General features: G+C 42.6%; 1 protein-coding gene across 1 annotated transcript in view; it reads right to left on the bottom strand.

The window, feature by feature from the left end:
* Positions 1 to 6,875: 6,875 nt before the first annotated feature.
* Positions 6,876 to 17,793, bottom strand: part of HOOK1 (hook microtubule tethering protein 1) — a 32,735-nt gene continuing 21,817 nt past the window's right edge. Inside the window, exons 15-22 of the mRNA XM_079982104.1 lie at positions 17,264 to 17,404; positions 16,646 to 16,739; positions 16,152 to 16,186; positions 14,601 to 14,683; positions 14,030 to 14,130; positions 13,259 to 13,360; positions 12,896 to 12,964; positions 6,876 to 11,812 (exon numbers count right to left, since the gene is read on the bottom strand). Coding sequence (XP_079838230.1) covers positions 11,642 to 11,812; positions 12,896 to 12,964; positions 13,259 to 13,360; positions 14,030 to 14,130; positions 14,601 to 14,683; positions 16,152 to 16,186; positions 16,646 to 16,739; positions 17,264 to 17,404 — 796 coding nt within the window. The 3' untranslated portion in view covers positions 6,876 to 11,641. The remainder of the gene's footprint in view (positions 11,813 to 12,895; positions 12,965 to 13,258; positions 13,361 to 14,029; positions 14,131 to 14,600; positions 14,684 to 16,151; positions 16,187 to 16,645; positions 16,740 to 17,263; positions 17,405 to 17,793) is intronic.

The following is a 17,793-nucleotide window of genomic DNA, read 5'->3' as shown; positions in this document are numbered from 1 at the left end:
ATCTCACCTAGCAAGCCTCACTGACTGTGCTTGGAGGGGGAAGAAATGGAGTTCCTGGTTTCAGGGCCCAGTCTACCTCTGACTACCGGCAGTGCCATTTTCTCATTTGCCTCAGACAGCAAGATGTCTTGAGCCAGGCCTGCCGAGGCAAAATTTAACCTATGCAGTATAGAACAGAAGGCCATTGAATTGATTCCTCTGACCCCTTATCAAGATATCAGTCCAAAGGTCTCAGGAACAGGATCATACTCCACGGCAGAAGTTAATTATTTATGCACAGGGCACAGACTTTGAAGAGAATTCTAGAAATGTCAGGAAGGATATTTACTGTAGTTTTCTTCCGCAGAATTGTGAAAACAAGAAGGAAATATTCTGACTGAGAAAGCTACGCTTCCCCCTAGGAAGAGTTACTCATTAGGTCATCTCCCTTCTACCTCTTTGTGGGAATGATGTATAATATGGTTACCAGATTTTTTTCAATGAATCCGGGGACTTTTTCTTTTTCTTTTTCTTTTTTTTTTTTGGAAGCTGAGTAGCAAGAGGGAGTCAGTAGTGGGGATGGAAAGGCAAAAGACCCTGGGCCCAAGCATACATGCATATTGTATAAAGGTGCAAAGCTCTTCTTTCACACCCTGTGAAACATAAATGCACAGAGTTTTAAAAAAACTGGGCAACGGCTGCGACTCCAGAACCTCCCCTGATCAGTCAAAACAAAGGGGGAAGGGGACAGGAGATTGCACAAGGCACATCATATGCGCACAAGACACATCATATGGGGACTTTCGGCGAGGAAAAATGTTGGGTGCCATGGCAGTGAGCAGCTCTTGAAGCCAGCCAGAACCAACTGTGCTACCAGACTGGCTTCGGGCTGCTGAGGCTGCTGCTGTCACATTTCCCGGGGACAGATTTGCAAGTCTGGGGACATTCTGGGGACAGAATTTGTCTGGTGAAAGATTTGCAAATCTGGGGACAGTCCCCAGGAACCGAGGATGTCTCGTAACCCTAATGTATAATGATGTGTGGAAACTTTGCCCTCAGTTCTTACAGGAACGTTAGCCAAGAGGGCAGGTGTGGCTTCTCTACCTGCATGAGATTTTGGATTCCTTTGACAGATAGCAATCCATTCTGACAAAGGAAGGCTAGAAGGGTTTGAAGATGCTGCTCCAGCTGCTCTCTGTCCTCTGGGAGGCCTTGTCCCTGCAGGTCATTTTGGTGTTTCTGGCTACATTTCTAGTTCTTACTGATTGTAAGAAACAGATTCACCCAAGGAATTTCCCCCCAGGGCCCAGGCCTCTTTCTTTTCTGGGTAATATGCTACATATAGATAAGAAGCCCCATTTGAAACTTTGCAAGGTGAGGATGAGGAATCATGACATGAGTTTAGCCTGACATTGCACTGTATAGGAGTGTAAGAGCTTCACTGGAGGTTAAGGCTAAGATCCCCCCCCCCCCAAATCTAGCATCCATAGACTGGTAAGCCAGATGTCTCTGAGAAGACCACAAACAGGGCACAAAGACAGATGCCTCTACTGTCGTTTGTTCCCAGCATCTGGTATCCAGATATGTATTGCCTCTGAACACAGGATCTATTTTACCCAACAGTTATTTATAACAATTCTGTACCCACAATTGCCTTTAAAGGTTGGGTGGTTCTTTGCATGTTTCATTAGTAGGTTTTTCATGCCACTTTTGCCTTTATCCTTTGGTTACCAGACGTTCCTGGTTCTCGGGGACAGCCCCCAGATTTACCAATCTGTCCCCAGACAAAATCCATCCACGGAATGTCTCCAGATTTCATGTAATGTCCCCGGATTAATCATATGCCTGGGGACTTCGGAACCCTCCCCAGAGCCTGAAGCAATCATCCACTCTCTGTCAGCTCTGCAAACAGCCCTGTTCCTCCTGCTTGCTTGCTTGAGCCAGAGAGGCAAGGCTGCTCTTTGGACTGGCAGAGCTGAGTTGCAGGGAAGAAGCCTCCCTGCATGACATCTCTGCAGTCTACCCTGTCTCTCCTGCTTGCTCATGAGGAAGGAGCACTTTTTCATGCTTTATAGCCCCCTTTGCTGCATTCTGCCGGCTTGTGAACTGAGCTACCAAGCCGGCAGAAAGCAGGACGCTGCCTCCAGCCTTCCCTTCACTCTCCCAGACAGAGGCTGTTGCTTCAAAGTTAAGGGTGGTGGGGAAAGTTGTCTTGCCTCTTTTGCTCCATTCTGCATGTTTGTGAGCTACATTGGACTGCCTTCCCTCCCCCCTTCTCTCTGTGTTATTGTCTGTCTCCCCATTTTTTCCCTCCTTACCCATAAACTCTTCCCAATTCTCCCTTGGTCTTTTAACATATTTGGTTCCCCAACCCTGTACATCATTATGTGCTGCTGCTTCATTTTTCTTCCCTGACACCCACCCTCACTAGCAAAAAATAAAAGGGGAGGAATGTTTTATGTTTGGTTTGGGGGTGTTTATGTTGGTTCCCCCCAAACAGCTTTCCTGTTCCCTTCTTATTAAGAAATGAACCTTAAAAAAATGGTGTAAATGGAGCAAGGAAGCCTTATGTTCTTTTAAGTTGTGGCTGCTCTTGTTGAGGTACCTACATTGCAGGGGGTTGACCTAGATGCCCCTCAGAGGTCCTTTCCAAATCTATGATTCTGTGATCATCCCACAGTCGTATTCTCAAACTCCCCTGATGCCTGCACAGGAGACGCCCACAGGCGGCAGGGCAGCAGCAGGAGGAAGGGGTTTCTGCTGACGCTTACTCCCGAGTAAGCCTGTAGGGGATCACAGTGCAAGGAGGGAGAGTGAGGGAGTGGAAGCACGGCTAGCACTCCAAGAAAGCAGGCCAGGACCCAGAGGAAGACCGCACAACAGAGGAGACCACAGAAGATATTACTTCTTAATTTTTTAAAATAACTTTATACACACACACACAAAAATATTATTGTTTGTTTGTTTGTTTGTTTGTTTGTTTGTTTGTTTGTTTGTTTAAAGTGTCCCTGGATTCATTGAAAAAAATCTGGTAACCTTTCTTTATCCTCTAACTCTGTCCTGTAAAAGGTCCAGAGCTACAAGCCAATTACCGGTATCTGCTTGGACAAGGCAGCAACCAGCTAGATCTCTCCTAGCTCCTCAGTCCAGAGGCAGTTTGCTTTCCCCTTAGGCACAAGAGGACAGCACAATATGAAAGAGCTTAGAAGATGCAGTGTGGGTGAGGGGAGACCCTAGCCCTTCCCACAAACTCAATCCCAGACTTCAGGTCTTAATTAGCAATTATCATCATATTTTAAAAAAACAAAATAGAAATTATTCTTCCTCACTCTCCATCCAGCTTACTGAAAAATATGGCAATGTCTTCAGCCTTCAGATTGGAAGCATGTGGATTGGAAGCATGTGGATTCCATCTGATGAAAGAGGCTCTTGTCCATCAGGGCGAAAACTTTACAGATCGTCCAAAAGCCCCAGTTGCCAATGAAATATTTAGGTAAGTGGGTGAGGGTTTTTTTTAATATGGGCAATTATTTAAATGATTAAAATTTCTCAAGTTTAAATTTTCAAGGCTGATGAGATCTTTCCTTCATTTGTATTTGTATTTCTTCAATCTGGTTTGAAGAGTATGAATTAGGTAGATTCCCATTTAAATGAAAGCAAAATTGAATTTCCCTCCATCCGTACACACAATAGAAATCTATGTACCTGAAATGTGTCTATTCCAAAATCCTAGAAACATTATCAAAGCTGTTCAGTGTTCCCATTTGCCTGACTGGCAAAATGAGATTCACTGTAGCTCTCCACTAGCACAGTCTATTCTCCCTCTCCGCTAGGAAAGCAAGCTTGCCCTGGAGAGCAGTTGGTGAGGACTGAGTTTTTCCTTTTCTTTGCTGTCCTGATTCAGAAGTTTGCTCTCCAGGCTCCAAAGGATGCGATGTTAAGCCTTCGCTTTAGGCTGGGAATTACGTTGTCCCCACTGCCGTAAAAGGTGTGTGCATCCTGTCGCTAAGGTGGGGGAACATATTTTATGCTGTTTTATTTTAAGTAGGTTTAGCAGGATTACCTCCTCAGTTTTTGTTCTTATTGCCCATTGGTTCCAATTACCAATGTCTTTTCATGATAACAGTAGTCAGTTGAAAGTGACCGTGGTTAGTTAGAAACAGACATGCAGTGCTAGCTTAAGCATGTCTACCCAAAAGTCCCAGGTAAGTAGGCTTAGGGTGCTGCTTAGTCCAATAAGACTTTAAAGCTGCTCTTCTCCGAAGCAGCAAATTGTGGAAGTAAAAGACTCATTTCTTAGCCATGCTAGATGTTTATATATCCGGTACTTAGAATCATGGAATTGGAGTGTTGGAAGGGCTCCCATGGGTCCAACCCCCGGCAATGCACGAATCAAACTTGTAGTGCATTGAGGATGATCCAAGGGGATGGGAGGCAAGCGCTACATGCTAAGCAAAATACACACAAACACTGTAATTTACCAGTGCTGACATATTTATTATACAATTTGTTCGGCGCCGTTTAAAATAAGCATTCTCAACATTCAGAGCAATTTATCTAACTCGCTTGGAACAAACTGTCCAGTGGAGCATGCTCAAATTTGTATACAGTGGTACCTCGGGTTAAGAACTTAATTCGTTCTGGAGGTCTGTTCTTAACCTGAAACTGTTCTTAACCTGAAGCATCACTTTAGCTAATGGGGCCTCCCACTGCCGCCACACTGCTGGAGCATGATTTCTGTTCTCATCCTGAAGCAAAGTTCTTAACCTGAGGTACTATTTCTGGGTTAGCGGAGTCTGTAACCTGAAGCATATGTAACCTGAAGCGTCTGTAATCCAAGGTACCACTGTACAATTTACAAAGTGTATTGGACCCCTGTAGAGCTGCTAGAAGTTCTCATTTTCAGCAAGTACTGAGTTGTTTTCTCTGATTTTATATATTAAACAGGATTTATATACTGCTTAATCATAAAAAAACCAAGCAGTTTACAGAAAGTTTGTGTTATGTACTCAGTGGCCCAGACTAGGATTCTGTGCCAGTGTGGTGTAGTGGTTAAGAGCGGTAGTCACGTAATCTGGGGAACCGGGTTCGCGTCTCCGCTCCTCCACATGCAGCTGCTGGGTGACCTTGGGCTAGTCACACTTCTTTGAAGTCTCTCAGCCCCACTCACCTCACAGAGTGTTTGTTGTGGGGGAGGAAGGGAAAGGAGATTGTTAGCCGCTTTGAGACTCCTGAAGGGGAGTGAAAGGCGGGATATCAAATCCAAACTCTTCTTCTTCTTCTTCTTCTGTTCTGATTCGATACATGATATCCAATCAAATAGCATTGTCAGGGTTTGGGTTACTGGCATTGGCTCTTAAGCTCTGAGTTACGATTCGCAGCTTGGGGGTTTAGACAGCCAATCATGTTGAGAGTGTGAGTGGCCCAGGCCTTTAGAAATATGTACATTATTAGTTGCTTTGCCCCTGTTGCTCTGTTCTGTTTGCTCAATAAAGTCTTTCGCTGTAATCACTACGTCTCACCTCGTAGAAACTCACGTATACTTCAGCATGCATTCAAATTAGTGCATTAACATGTAACATGGAAACTGTGTGCCCTACTTTAATGAGAACACTGTTGTAGGACAGGACTGCAGAGCTCAAATGCTAGTGCTACTAAAGACAAGTGTGTGTGTCCTCCTATATGGAAACTGTATGGCCATAGCTCAGTGCTGGTGCATCTGGATTGCATGTAGAAGGCACCAGATTCTATCTCCAGATATGTAGGGAAATATCCCTTGCCTGCCAGTGAAATGCTTGCCTGAAAACAGCTATTGTGTTCCCAATCTGTTGTTCCAGTCTGCAGGGAAGTCCAGGGCTGGCAGCTTCAGACCCCTGGGCTGGCTGTGGCTCTCCTGCTTGTTCTGTGCCACCCTTGGGCTATGCCCCTCTCCAGGCGACATTGCTCACTGGCTGTGCTGTTCAAACTGGAGAGCTTTTGCTTGGTTAGAATGTGTACTTTGAGATATACTGTAGTGCCTTTTGCTTGCCCAGAGGATGAAGCAATGTGTCTGACTTTTGCAGAGCTGGAATGCAGCCTACTGTGCAAAAGTAACAGAGGTTTCTATGCACCCATTACTTTGTTCGTTTGCAAGCTACTACATGCCTCCTGTATCACTGACAGGAAATTCTGCTCAGGGGTAACAGCATCACAGCCTTTGTAACAGCAGATCCCCACCCTCCCCGCCCACAGGGTGGTGAATAGCTCCACAGTGCTTTCTGTATTCAAGCCAAGATTTTTGTCTGTGCTTGCTTACTTGTTCTGTAGAAAGCTAGCAGTTTCAATAATTAAGGCATTTTATAATGTCATGGTGACATTATAAAGAGGCTTAGCAGCTACAAACAAGTTTCTGGCTACTCAGAATCTGGCTACATTACTTCTTCCAGATGTTGCTTAACCACCCACATTTTAGGTGGGAGAGCAAGTGTGGAGGGACTGCATCACACTTGTAGAAACCTAGGCCACAAAGCACTGACAGAGGTGAGTGCATGCATAAACAGAGGTTCAGTGACCCAAGATAGCATGGCACAAGCATTCATCCAATGGCAATGCTCTGATGGCTCCATCTTGTTTGATGAAAACAAGAAAACGTGTGTTATGATCTGCTTAGTTGCTGTGTAAAGCTCCTGTAGGACACATGGTTTTAATACAAAGGAGGCACATGACAAAGTTTACAGTTACTGGTGTACTGTGCTTCTGAGGCGCTTAATAATACTTATTTTCTGCAGCTCTCACAAATTAGTTTTGTAGTTTTGGGAGTAAACATTAGGCTGCAGCTGGTAGGAGTATGCAGTGGGTTTGACAAGACTGCAACGCAAAGGGTGACACTGCTGATAAAATAACCAGAGACCACAAAATTAATGTCAAAAGGTTTTAATGTGAATATAAAAGAATATTTCTTGAATCAAGAGTAAAACCATGTTTACAAATTAGTGCAATTTCTTCCTCTATTTCTATACAGCCCATTTGCTTTGCACAGGATCAGACTTGTACACGTCAAATAGATTAGACCCTGACAAGTCTAACAGAAAACTCAAAGTCAGGCTATTTATCCTTACTGAAGAAAAAACATTGGTATTGCTTACATTATGTGAATCCAAGCAAATGGTTATTGTAGAAAAGAACACTTTTTATTAATATAAAGTAAAAGCAGTATTGAACTAAAACTTTTCATTAATTCTACTGCATGTTTTAGTCTGGTCGCGTTCTTACAGAAACTTGTCTAAATGTATGCATGATTTTTAAAAGTTGGTGAAATCACATATCCCATAATTAACCATAGTGTCAATTCATAAATTGTTATACAAACAAAGTGCTTTTACTCTAATGAAAATAAACATGCAATCAATACAGGGGACAAAGTGTTTAAGCACCACTTGAGGTTTTTACACAATCCCCACTGAAAGGAATGGAGATTGGAAAGGAATGGAGTAGTGTAACCTGATTAAAATATGACTGCAAGGTTTTGTGGGACCAACACTTGGTGAACCAGTTTCTATGCTACATTTTTAATTAATGAAGAGTTACAGATGAAGGGTGATTGCAAGTCTCCATCAGCTCAAGTAATTCTGTATCTGACATAAATTAATATTAGTTTATTAGAGAGACTGCTTTTTCAGTCATAGTGTGTATGCATCAACATTTTCATCCCATCTAAGCACAGCACATTTTAAGGACTTAACATAGATAAGTAACTCCTTTGCATTATGTTCAAATCAAAGAAATATTCCACACTAAGGCTGCAATCCTATACATACTTACATGAGAGTAAGTACCATTGAACTCAGTGGGGCTTACTTCTGAGTAGACATGTATAGTATTGCCCTGTAAGCAAAACACAAGAGATACTAACTCAACTCATAGTTAAATAAAATCAGGAGAATCAAAATTCTGAATTCAATTGCTGGTGATCAAATATCTGAATTTTATTACTCAAAGGAGGTAGTTTAAGTTTAGAAACTAAACACCAAGTAGTCCACCACAAATTCAGTTGCACACAATTACTACATAAAATTGCTATGGCTGCAGATTCACAAGTTTACCTGTGCAATGATTGAGCTGCTATGCCTCCATGGACACTCAGTGCAATCCAGTAGCATGAAAAGATGCACATAAAGGGGTTGCCCACACATTTCCTCTGGCCAAACAGCCAAGCCTAGGAGCTGGGTATATAGCCTGTGAATGGCCAGGTCACATAGGTGGCAATGGGCACAATCTAGCAACAATTCTACCAGGATAGCTGAAAAATCTCTCTCTCTCTCCTTTTAGATTAATCCTTGTGAAGTTCAGCATCCTGAAAGATGGCTGCAAAACGGTAAGTGGTAACATTTTCTTAAACAACTTTGGACTAAATAGAACACATAGTAGTAAATATGCTTCTCTGCCAAAAAAAACTCCCCATCGAGTTCTTCCACAGATGTCTAATTGAATTCACTGACATAGCTACTTTGTCTCTTAGTTCGTTAAAGAGCTCAAACTTTCTAAGATTACAGGGGATGTGGCCCTCTGCTGACAGAACACTCTTTTTAATCCAGTAGATTGTGAGCAGAAAGTGAGGGCGGATGAGATTTAAGATTCCCCTCTTCCTTCTGCAATCCCTCCAGAGGATTGGGAGGTCCTTTGGACTAGTACTTGAAAGTGGCATAGGGGACTGAAGGAGGAATATGTGGAAATAAACTTCTGCTCCCATGTACTCATAGGAGCTTTCACAAGATCAAAGGCCCTTCCATCAGCCAGAGGACATGACTGGCTGCAACCCATGGAATTTGTAATTAAAAATAATGTTACCACCATCATTCTCTTCCATCTAATAGAGCAGTGATGGCCAAACTTGGCCCTCCAGCTGTTTTGGGACTACAATTCCCACCATCCCTGATCACTGGTTCTGTTAGCTAGGGATGATAGGAGTTGTAGTCCCAAAACAGCTGGAGGGCAAAGTTTGGCCATCACTGTAATAGAGCAATGCCAAACTACCACAGAAAAGTAATTTAAGATAAAGTACAGCCATATTTTCCTGGCTCTTTGACATGGAGGTAGACAGTACCAAGACACATATGCAGCAGAGTTGCATCAGCTAGCATCCAACTCAGCCGCTCAAGTTAGCTGACACCAAGTCCCATAGAAATTAGTCAGTCCTGGCTATTTATTTTTTTTTTAAATCACTGCTTACAACAGAATGTACAGCACAATCTAAACTATGCCCACTTGGAATGGCACTTGGACTGCAGCTTTAGTTGTTACTAACTTGAGATGGATTGGGCCCTTGATGATGACTTTCCTGTACTAGCAGTAGTTGTCATACAGAACACACTATAAATTAAAGCCACTGAAGAAAAGCATCGTATGTTTGTGAATTGTTATCTGTGGAGACTACTCACTGCGACCATATTTGATTACAAGAATATAGTATAGTATCAAAACATTAAGCAACATGCTACAAAATTTGTATTCACCATTTCTCCCTACAAATTCAGATCAGGGAAAAACCTACCAAAAACACAAGTCAGCAGGTTGAACAGAACAGTAAGAGCTTAATACCAAGGAGGTAGTCAACAGACATGAAATCTTGAAAAACAGCTTGAAAGACTGAAGGCTCAGACAGTAGCACACTATAACTTTACAGTGCTGGTATTAAGTATAGCACGTCATTAAAAGACAGAATTGTTAGACATTTGTAGTATCAGTTTCTACATAAAAGCATGTAATACTGTAGTCACATCATCAGATATTTTAGGCCAGTTTTAATAAAATGCTAAAAATTTTGAAGTCTAAGCTGCAGTTATTGATTATGTTAGTCCTCACCCCACCAAAAAAACCCTGCAACTCAGATTTCAGACTTCATTTTATTTGCAGTAATGTTCAAGGATGCATTACATTTTATAAACATAATTCTGGCCCATGTGCAAGTAACTTTTTAAACACAGAGTCCACCTTAAAAAATAACCATGCATTCCACCCTGTGAACATGCACTTAAGTCTGCTCTTTGTGTCTGGAATTATTGCTATCGGCCTAAATAATAATGTGCCTCAATTTTTAAAATTACAAAATGGCTAATTGCAGCACAAAGTACAATGGTCTACTTCATCAGATGCACAAAGTAAACAGCACACACAAACAACTGTGAGAATCTTCCCTACTGCTTTTGTTCTCTGACCTGATAATGATAGTTTTTAAATGTTAATAGCATTTTGGAAGGCTTTAAAAGCAACCCTAGCAGCTTCTTACTAGGTAACTTTCTCCAGTGACTCACCGTTCTCTGGAATAGACTTCAAGCTCTTATTCTGCAAAAGATACAGCAACAAATGTTGTCTACCTAATGCCATCAAGCTACTCCCTTGGAGTTCAAGCCAGTACCTAGCCGTACCACAATGGAGGGCTAGACACACAAGTGTCTGGGGCATCTGCAACCAGTCCTCAGGAGCAGCATAGGATCAGAGCTTTCCTCTCACTGCACCACAGCTGAACACACTGCATCCCTGCATGAGCAGGACATTACACAGCAGAGACAAAAGCACACACCACTCAGTAGTCTGGGCTCAAAACCTACTAAGGAGACTTCAGTCAAGGTTAATTTTGCAACCTTTAAAAAGGCTGTAATTTTACATTTTTTAAAATAAAGACATCACTAGTTGAGTGCAAATACATAGACATTTTGTCTTTCCTGAATCCTTTTCATTACATAAAATGGCGATTGAAGGCTGCAGTCCAAACCCTGGCCAGGGGGCAGCAGAACCTAATGGAGTAGCAGTCCCATTGTTATATCTATAGCCCAGCAGGCAAAGAGCTGTCTCAGCTTGGGGCTGGTGAAGTGATTGAGTCCTCACCAGGCCCAATGATGTCACATCAAGGCAGTGTTGCTGGCTTGGATTCCAGTTCCTTCCAGGCCAGCTAGCTCAGCTCTTCCCCACAACACTCTTTTTCAGGGTTTTCTACCACCGAGTGACCCCACTGACGACACTCCTAGCTCCCTCCTCCAACCCCCCCCCCCAGGGGTGTTTGGATTGCAGCCCCAATAGTTATTACAAAACTGATTGGGAGTCCAATAAAGCTTGAATGGACTTGAATGGCAGAACTGCACCATTAGGTGGACAGTCCTGAAATTAGTAAATCATTTTGGTTACAATTTGCTTGCAGTCAAAAATCCCTCATGCCATGAATGCTGAAAAATAATGACGGATTTTCTAATTTGGTCCTTGTTATTTTTGTAAAATAGCAGAAGGCCCCGGGGGGGGGGGTTGGGGGGTTACTTTTCTTTGTGCAGATGACAATCATAAAAATGTACTCCCACTAAAATCAGTACACATCCTAGACTAAAACATTAAATAGAATTTTAAATAGGATGCCAATTTTGGTATTTCTATATACATTATGAAGACAAATAAAACTCCTTTTGAGCTGTGCTTATCGACACATACATCAGATCCGTTTAAAATCAAGAAAAGTAATTTGACATATGTTGCTTTTTATAGTCATCACTGGCCAAATCAAATTTACCAGCCTTATGGGTCTCAGATGTAAAATAGCTGATGCCCAGCATCACAATCACGCTCTTCGTCAGGTAGTTAAAAACAAAAGTTACAAAATAAGTTAAGGACACTTTAGTGCACGAATATCCTCTGTGGTTTAATCTGATGTTGCAGGTGGTACTTTAACAGAAAGATTCCTTCGGGTATTGGTCACGTGCCGTTGCTGTGCAAGGAAAGAGCGCCCAGGTGTGCAGGGACCAGCGTCTTTGTAGGCAGCATTCCCACTTAGGAGTCTAGATTCCATGCCCAGTTTATGAAACGCTAAGCTCTGGAATGAAGCAAGATTAAACATGATTCCTTGCATTCCTTCCTGAAAACAGTTAAGAGATTCTGGCAGCTATTATAGCCACTATTACTCAAAATTATTATTCATACATATACCATTTTCTGAAAGAAATCATACAAAGTAGGACATTAAAGGTAAAGGTACGCCTGACCTATAGGCCGAGGGAGCCGGCGTTTGTCCACAGACAGCTTCCGGGTCATGTGGCCAGCATTACTAAGCCGCTTCTGGCGAACCAGAGCAGCGCACGGAAACGCAGTTTACCTTCCCGCCGGAAGGTATTTATCTAGAATTTATCTACTTGCGCTTTGATGAGCTTTCGAACTGCTAGGTTGGCAGGAGCAGGGACCGAGCAACGGGAGCTCACCCTGTCGTGGGGATTCGAACTGCCGACCTTCCGATCGGCAAGTCCTAGGCTCTTGTCCACAGAGTAAGACATTGAAAGTACGTAATTTCGTATTTTAAATGCAGATTGTAAACCAAATTTTAAATGCAGATTATAAATCTAAAAGGAAACATTATGTATGACCACGGGGTTGTATCTGATGCTGCTGTTCTACTTGCATGGCAGATTTCTGCTTGCATAATGAAACTTCCCCTGCAGCCCTCGCTGCCTGCCCCCTTAAAAATCTCCAAAGGAAGAGAGGAAGGAAAATACCATTGTGTGAGCAGACCTCTGTGCATGCAGTGCTGGATTCAACCCACCATCTTCTCAGAAGTCTGACTGGCTGCAGTGGTACAATCTACCAAGCCCCCCCCCCCCCCCCGCCGCCGCCGCCCATGCCACAGGACAGCTTGCAAATATGTCAGAAAAGTGGGATGGGGGAAAGTTGTTATATAGTGTTTAGCACACTGCTGATGCTAAATACATGGTGGTTACAGTACCACTAGAGATATGGACCATCTTCATTTCTCAACATAGAAAACAATCCCTCATTTCAATAAATGGGCATTTCTTAAATTTCAAAATTCAGTAATTGGTTTCTGACTATTTTGGCTTCTGAGAAGTATTAATATTTATTTTCACATATTCACTCTCTCACACAAACAAGACCCACTGTAGCTCACCTTGTTGTACCATGCAGACACAATTAACTTTTCTTCATGGTCATGTAGCCTGGCCAATTTACATTCTCCCTACAAAGAATTTACAAATTGTTAAGATATAGGCAAAGGAAATTATATTGGCCCCAACATTCAAAGTTAACCAAGTGATCCATGTTTACATAATTTTGTAAGATGCTTCATAAATCTCAATGAATACTGGAGCTTGTACTGAATGCTCTGTTCTCTATATACTTTCCTACTATGTATGGTTATAAACAATGGTTTTTGATTTTTTAAATAACTGTTCTCCTGGCTCTTCTGTATAGCAGTTCCTGTAATTAAATTGGAAACAACATCCAGAGGAGATGCTAAAATTGTTCTTACCTCAAGTGCTTCAATTCTTTTATCTTTCTCTGTCAGCTGTTTCCTCAGCAACATGATTTCAGCAGATGCAGGATTTAATTTGGGGTCCAATGTTTTTATCACCTGCATAAAAATGAACATAAATGAAATTGGCAAACCTACCTCCTAGACAATCAAAATATTTCAGCAGTAAGATGTGCAATGCTTCATTAAAAAAGCAAAAGAACCAGCACAATGTATTGTATCCAACTAAGTTAAGTAACAGACGAGACCCACTAAAATTAATGGACCTAAGTTAGTCATGCCAATTGATTCCAATAGGTCTGCTCTAACACTGGTTAAAAATGTCAACCATATAAAAGCATGTGTAAGCATTTTGGGTGATGTTGCTGAATGAAAGCCAAAACAACAGAACTAGAAAAGCTGAACACAAAATATAGAATGAATCCACCTTTAAACATGATGGTACAGTTGTACCTTGGATCCCGAACGCCTTGGTACTCCGATGTTTTGGCTCCCGAACGCCGCAAACCCGGAAGTGAGTGTTCCGGTTTGCAAACGTTCTTTGGAACCTGAACGTCTGACCTGGGTTCCATGGCTTCCAATTGGCTGCAGGAGCTTCCTGCAGCCAATCAGAAGCCGAACCTTGGTTTCTGAACCTTTTGGAAGTCGAATGGACTTCTGGAATGGATTCCGTTCGACTTCCGAGGTACAACTGTAGTTAGCACGAGAGAGGGGCTTCCAGTTCCAGATTTGTAGGGAAAAAAACCTGACATTTTAGAAAATACTCACACTTCTTGCTTTTTCCAGGTACATTTTATACCTCTCCTCCATCGATTTCATATCTTCATCTTTCTTATGCAGAGCTGCTTCCAGTTCTTCAATTTTTTGTGCTGTTTATCAGAAAACCAAATGTCATTATTAATGGAGCCTCTTATCGAAGCCTCAAATAATTGATGAACTTGAGTTGGGATACAGTAGGCTCCAGAAGGGTTCACAACCATTTAATTATTTCTATCCATAATAGGAACAACTAGGAGTTCCAGGCAAGTACCATCGAATGATAGCCAAGGAAGTCTGGCTTGTGGCGGCTTTTCTCTCTACTTTCACATGGAGCTTCATCATTGTCCTTCGAGAAGCACAGTATGACACCATCTCATGGACACCAACTCAATCATTTAAGATTTAGTTATCAGAGCAAGAGGAAAAGGACACCATCTTCCCATGTACCAGGTACCGTTCTGCAGTATTTTACAGACTAATGGAATAAGATACCAAGCACGTAGCCTAGCCCAGGCATGAGGAGAAACTGTAATGAAACAATATTGGTGATAAAAATTAACATTCACATCAAATCACTCACCATTTTGATTTAGATCTGGCTGCAGGTCTGCGAGAAGCGCCTCCTTCTTCTGCAATTCATCATGGACTTCACTCAATTTTTCCCTGTAAGATTCAAAATCAGAGATCAGGCCACATCAGCATTTCATATTCTCACGAGCCCAAAATAGCCAGATAAACTGCTCTATACCAGATACAGTCAAACCTCAGTTGTCAAACATAATCCATTCCGGAAGCCCGTTTAGTTTCCAAAATGTTGCACAACCGAGGTGCAGCGTCTGATTGGATGCAAGAGCCTCCTGCACTCAAGCAGAAGCCACGTCAGACGTTTGGCTTCCGAAAAATGTTCAAAAACCGGAGCATTTACTTCCAGGTTTTTGGCGTTCGGGAGTCGAGGTTTGGCTGTATTACTATATTTTCAAAAACGAACTGGAAGCAAGAAACACTAACATATTAGCTGTAAGGCAAACTATCCCAAATCAAATATATAAATTTTCAGAGCAGACACTTAGGAAACAGAAGATACTCAATGGTTTTCTATGACAAATATTGTAGGTCTTGTCTACACAAAGAACTGGAAAGCTTTTTTAAAAAAGTAGTGAAGGTTTTAAAAAAAGTTGTTGGTATATTCAATCCTGCTTTGGGACAATATGCAATTTAATTGCTGGAGTTCTGAGTGACTACAGAACATTACAAATACCATGCTGGATATGGAGTGATGCAGGGGAAGACAAGTGAATGAATGAGATCATCAATCAGGCAGGAGCATTCGGTGGCGTCCTGGAAACAGGATCATTGCTACTGACTGAGACAGTGGGGGCAGGGCAGACAGGGCAGTGCTGGCATACCAGCAGAGCCAACCTGGTGCTCCCGCCCCACCCCAATCTCATACTGCCCTGCCCCCACACAATCATGGTAAGTGGAAGTGACACAACTGCTGGCAGGCCAGTTCCATGGCACCACCCTACTGGCTCCTCCAACAGGGTTATGAAGCTGTCTGCTTGCATCAAGAATGTAGAGTATTGCAGGGAGGGCTGATACGGGTTGGAATAACTTCTTTAATGCCCATGGCAGCATCACTCCCTCTCCTTCCACAGCAGGGAAGAGACAGAAGACATGAATCAACTTGCATATAGTCAAAAAGAATCTCTCATGCTTTATGTTTACACACATAAAGGTAAAGGTAAAGGTACCCCTGCCCGTACGGGCCAGTCTTGACAGACTCTGGGGTTGTGCGCCCATCTCACTTAAGAGGCCAGGGGCCAGCGCTGTCCGGAGACACTTCCGGGTCACGTGGCCAGCGTGACAAAGCTGCATCTGGCGAGCCAGAGCCACACACGGAAAAGCCGTTTACCTTCCCGCTGGTAAGCAGTCCCTATTTATCTACTTGCACCCGGAGGTGCTTTCGAACTGCTAGGTTGGCAGGCGCTGGGACCGAGCAGCGGGAGCGCACCCCGCCGCAGGGATTCGAACCGCCGACGTTTCAATCGGCAAGTCCTAGGCGCTGAGGCTTTAACCCACAGCGCCACCTACAGCACACTAAAATAAAGTATATGCTAATCTTGTAACTTACATATGTGCTGCTATCTTCTGCTTCAGCTTGCTGGACTATAAAAACAAGTAACATTTATTAGGTCTTATCAGTCATATACAGGACAGTAATATATTCCCAACAGTAACCAGTTCTAGTAGCTGCAGATGACACACACAGGTGCTAGTTTAGTGCTTAATGATTGCTTCCAACAATGTAATGTTGGGAGGCCTCTCTCCAAAGATGACTTAAGCAAAAGGTGTTTTTAAATTTTCTTTATCACTTATTCTCACCATCACTCAGGAGGACTAAAGGGATTGTTTTGCATGTGAAACTCAGATTCAAGTTCCCCACCTCCTTTTTCAAAAGCTTTTTCTAATCATTTCAGAATGTTTGCTTTTCAGTTTGTTTTTACATTTTACATGGCTAAAGATATATTTTCATTGTAAACAGAGCCTTCAGCAACAAAACCATGGTGCTAGGTCAACAAACAGCAGGAAGCTGTATTATGAAAACTATCCCCATCTAATACCTACCCCTTCCCCTTCAGTCTTGGATTCTTGTTCCTGCAAGGTCTTCTGGAGGTCCTCAATCTGCTGCTGCAGCTCTCCAACCCGCTCCTTGCTCAGCCTACAGAGAAGCATTTTTTAAAGAACACAAATATTATATGTACATCTAACAGTCCAATTGCTAATCGTCAGAATTCAAGTATAAGAAATAAAAGTAAACTTTCTGGCAGATTTGACAGCTGCTTTGTCCTTTTTATTTTGCGTTTTTGCACTTATTCGGTATTTATCATCCACTGCTTGTATGCTATATGTTTGGTTATGAGTCCTGCACCCATTCTATGGAAGGTTTCCCCCAAAAATCAGTCAACAAACTTTGGGTGGAAGTCAGTGTCATGCTAGAAGAATGTTCTGCCTGTGCAAGCACTGCAGCTTGCTAGGCGGAATGACCCCCCTGTTCCCACATGCTGTTTTGGGAGTTCTCCCAAACCCCCATGCCCTGAGCCAATTTCGGGGGGCTTACAGCGGGGAGCAGAGAGGGGAAAGACCAGTCATGCAAGGGAAAGTCCTGGTGCAGGGCTCCAGCAGACGGGGTTCATTAGTCGAATCCTGCCCTTTTTAGTGTTTGTGTGGTGGGGGAAGGATCACCTGTTTTCAGTCTCTAATTCATTTATTGTTCGATGCTTTTGTTCTAGCTTCTCTTGAAGCTCCACAATTTGTTCATTTTCTGATCCCTCTTGTTGCAAGTGGAGCATCTTGTTTTCATGCTGCAGCCGGATGAACATTTCTCTGAGGTTCAAACACAAAATTATAAACAAAGGTGTTTTACAAGAAGTTTAGCTTTTATCAGTGGCATTTTCCCCACAAATATATATAACGAGGCATTCTACATTACAATGTACAAGTATCAAGTATGGTTGTAGAACAGGTCATATGATATTATTTCAATTTCACTCCAGTAAAAAAGCCTTGACTCAGAAATTCAAGGCTGTTAATACTATACAGTGGTACCTCATGTTACGGATGGCATCTGTCCTGGAGGCCCGTCCATAACATGAAATGACCACAGCTCGCGATTTAGCACTTCTGCACATGTGCAAGCAGCGAAACCCAGAAGTAACACGTTCCGGTACATCCGGGTTGCCATGGGACGTAACGTGAAAAGATGCAACTTGAAG

Source organism: Podarcis cretensis (genome assembly GCF_951804945.1).
Source record: "Podarcis cretensis genome assembly, chromosome: 6".
In the NCBI taxonomy this organism is placed as follows: Eukaryota; Metazoa; Chordata; class Lepidosauria; order Squamata; family Lacertidae; genus Podarcis; species Podarcis cretensis.
The sequence above is the reverse complement of the archived record's forward strand: the minus strand, read 5'-3'. Positions and strand labels throughout refer to the sequence as shown.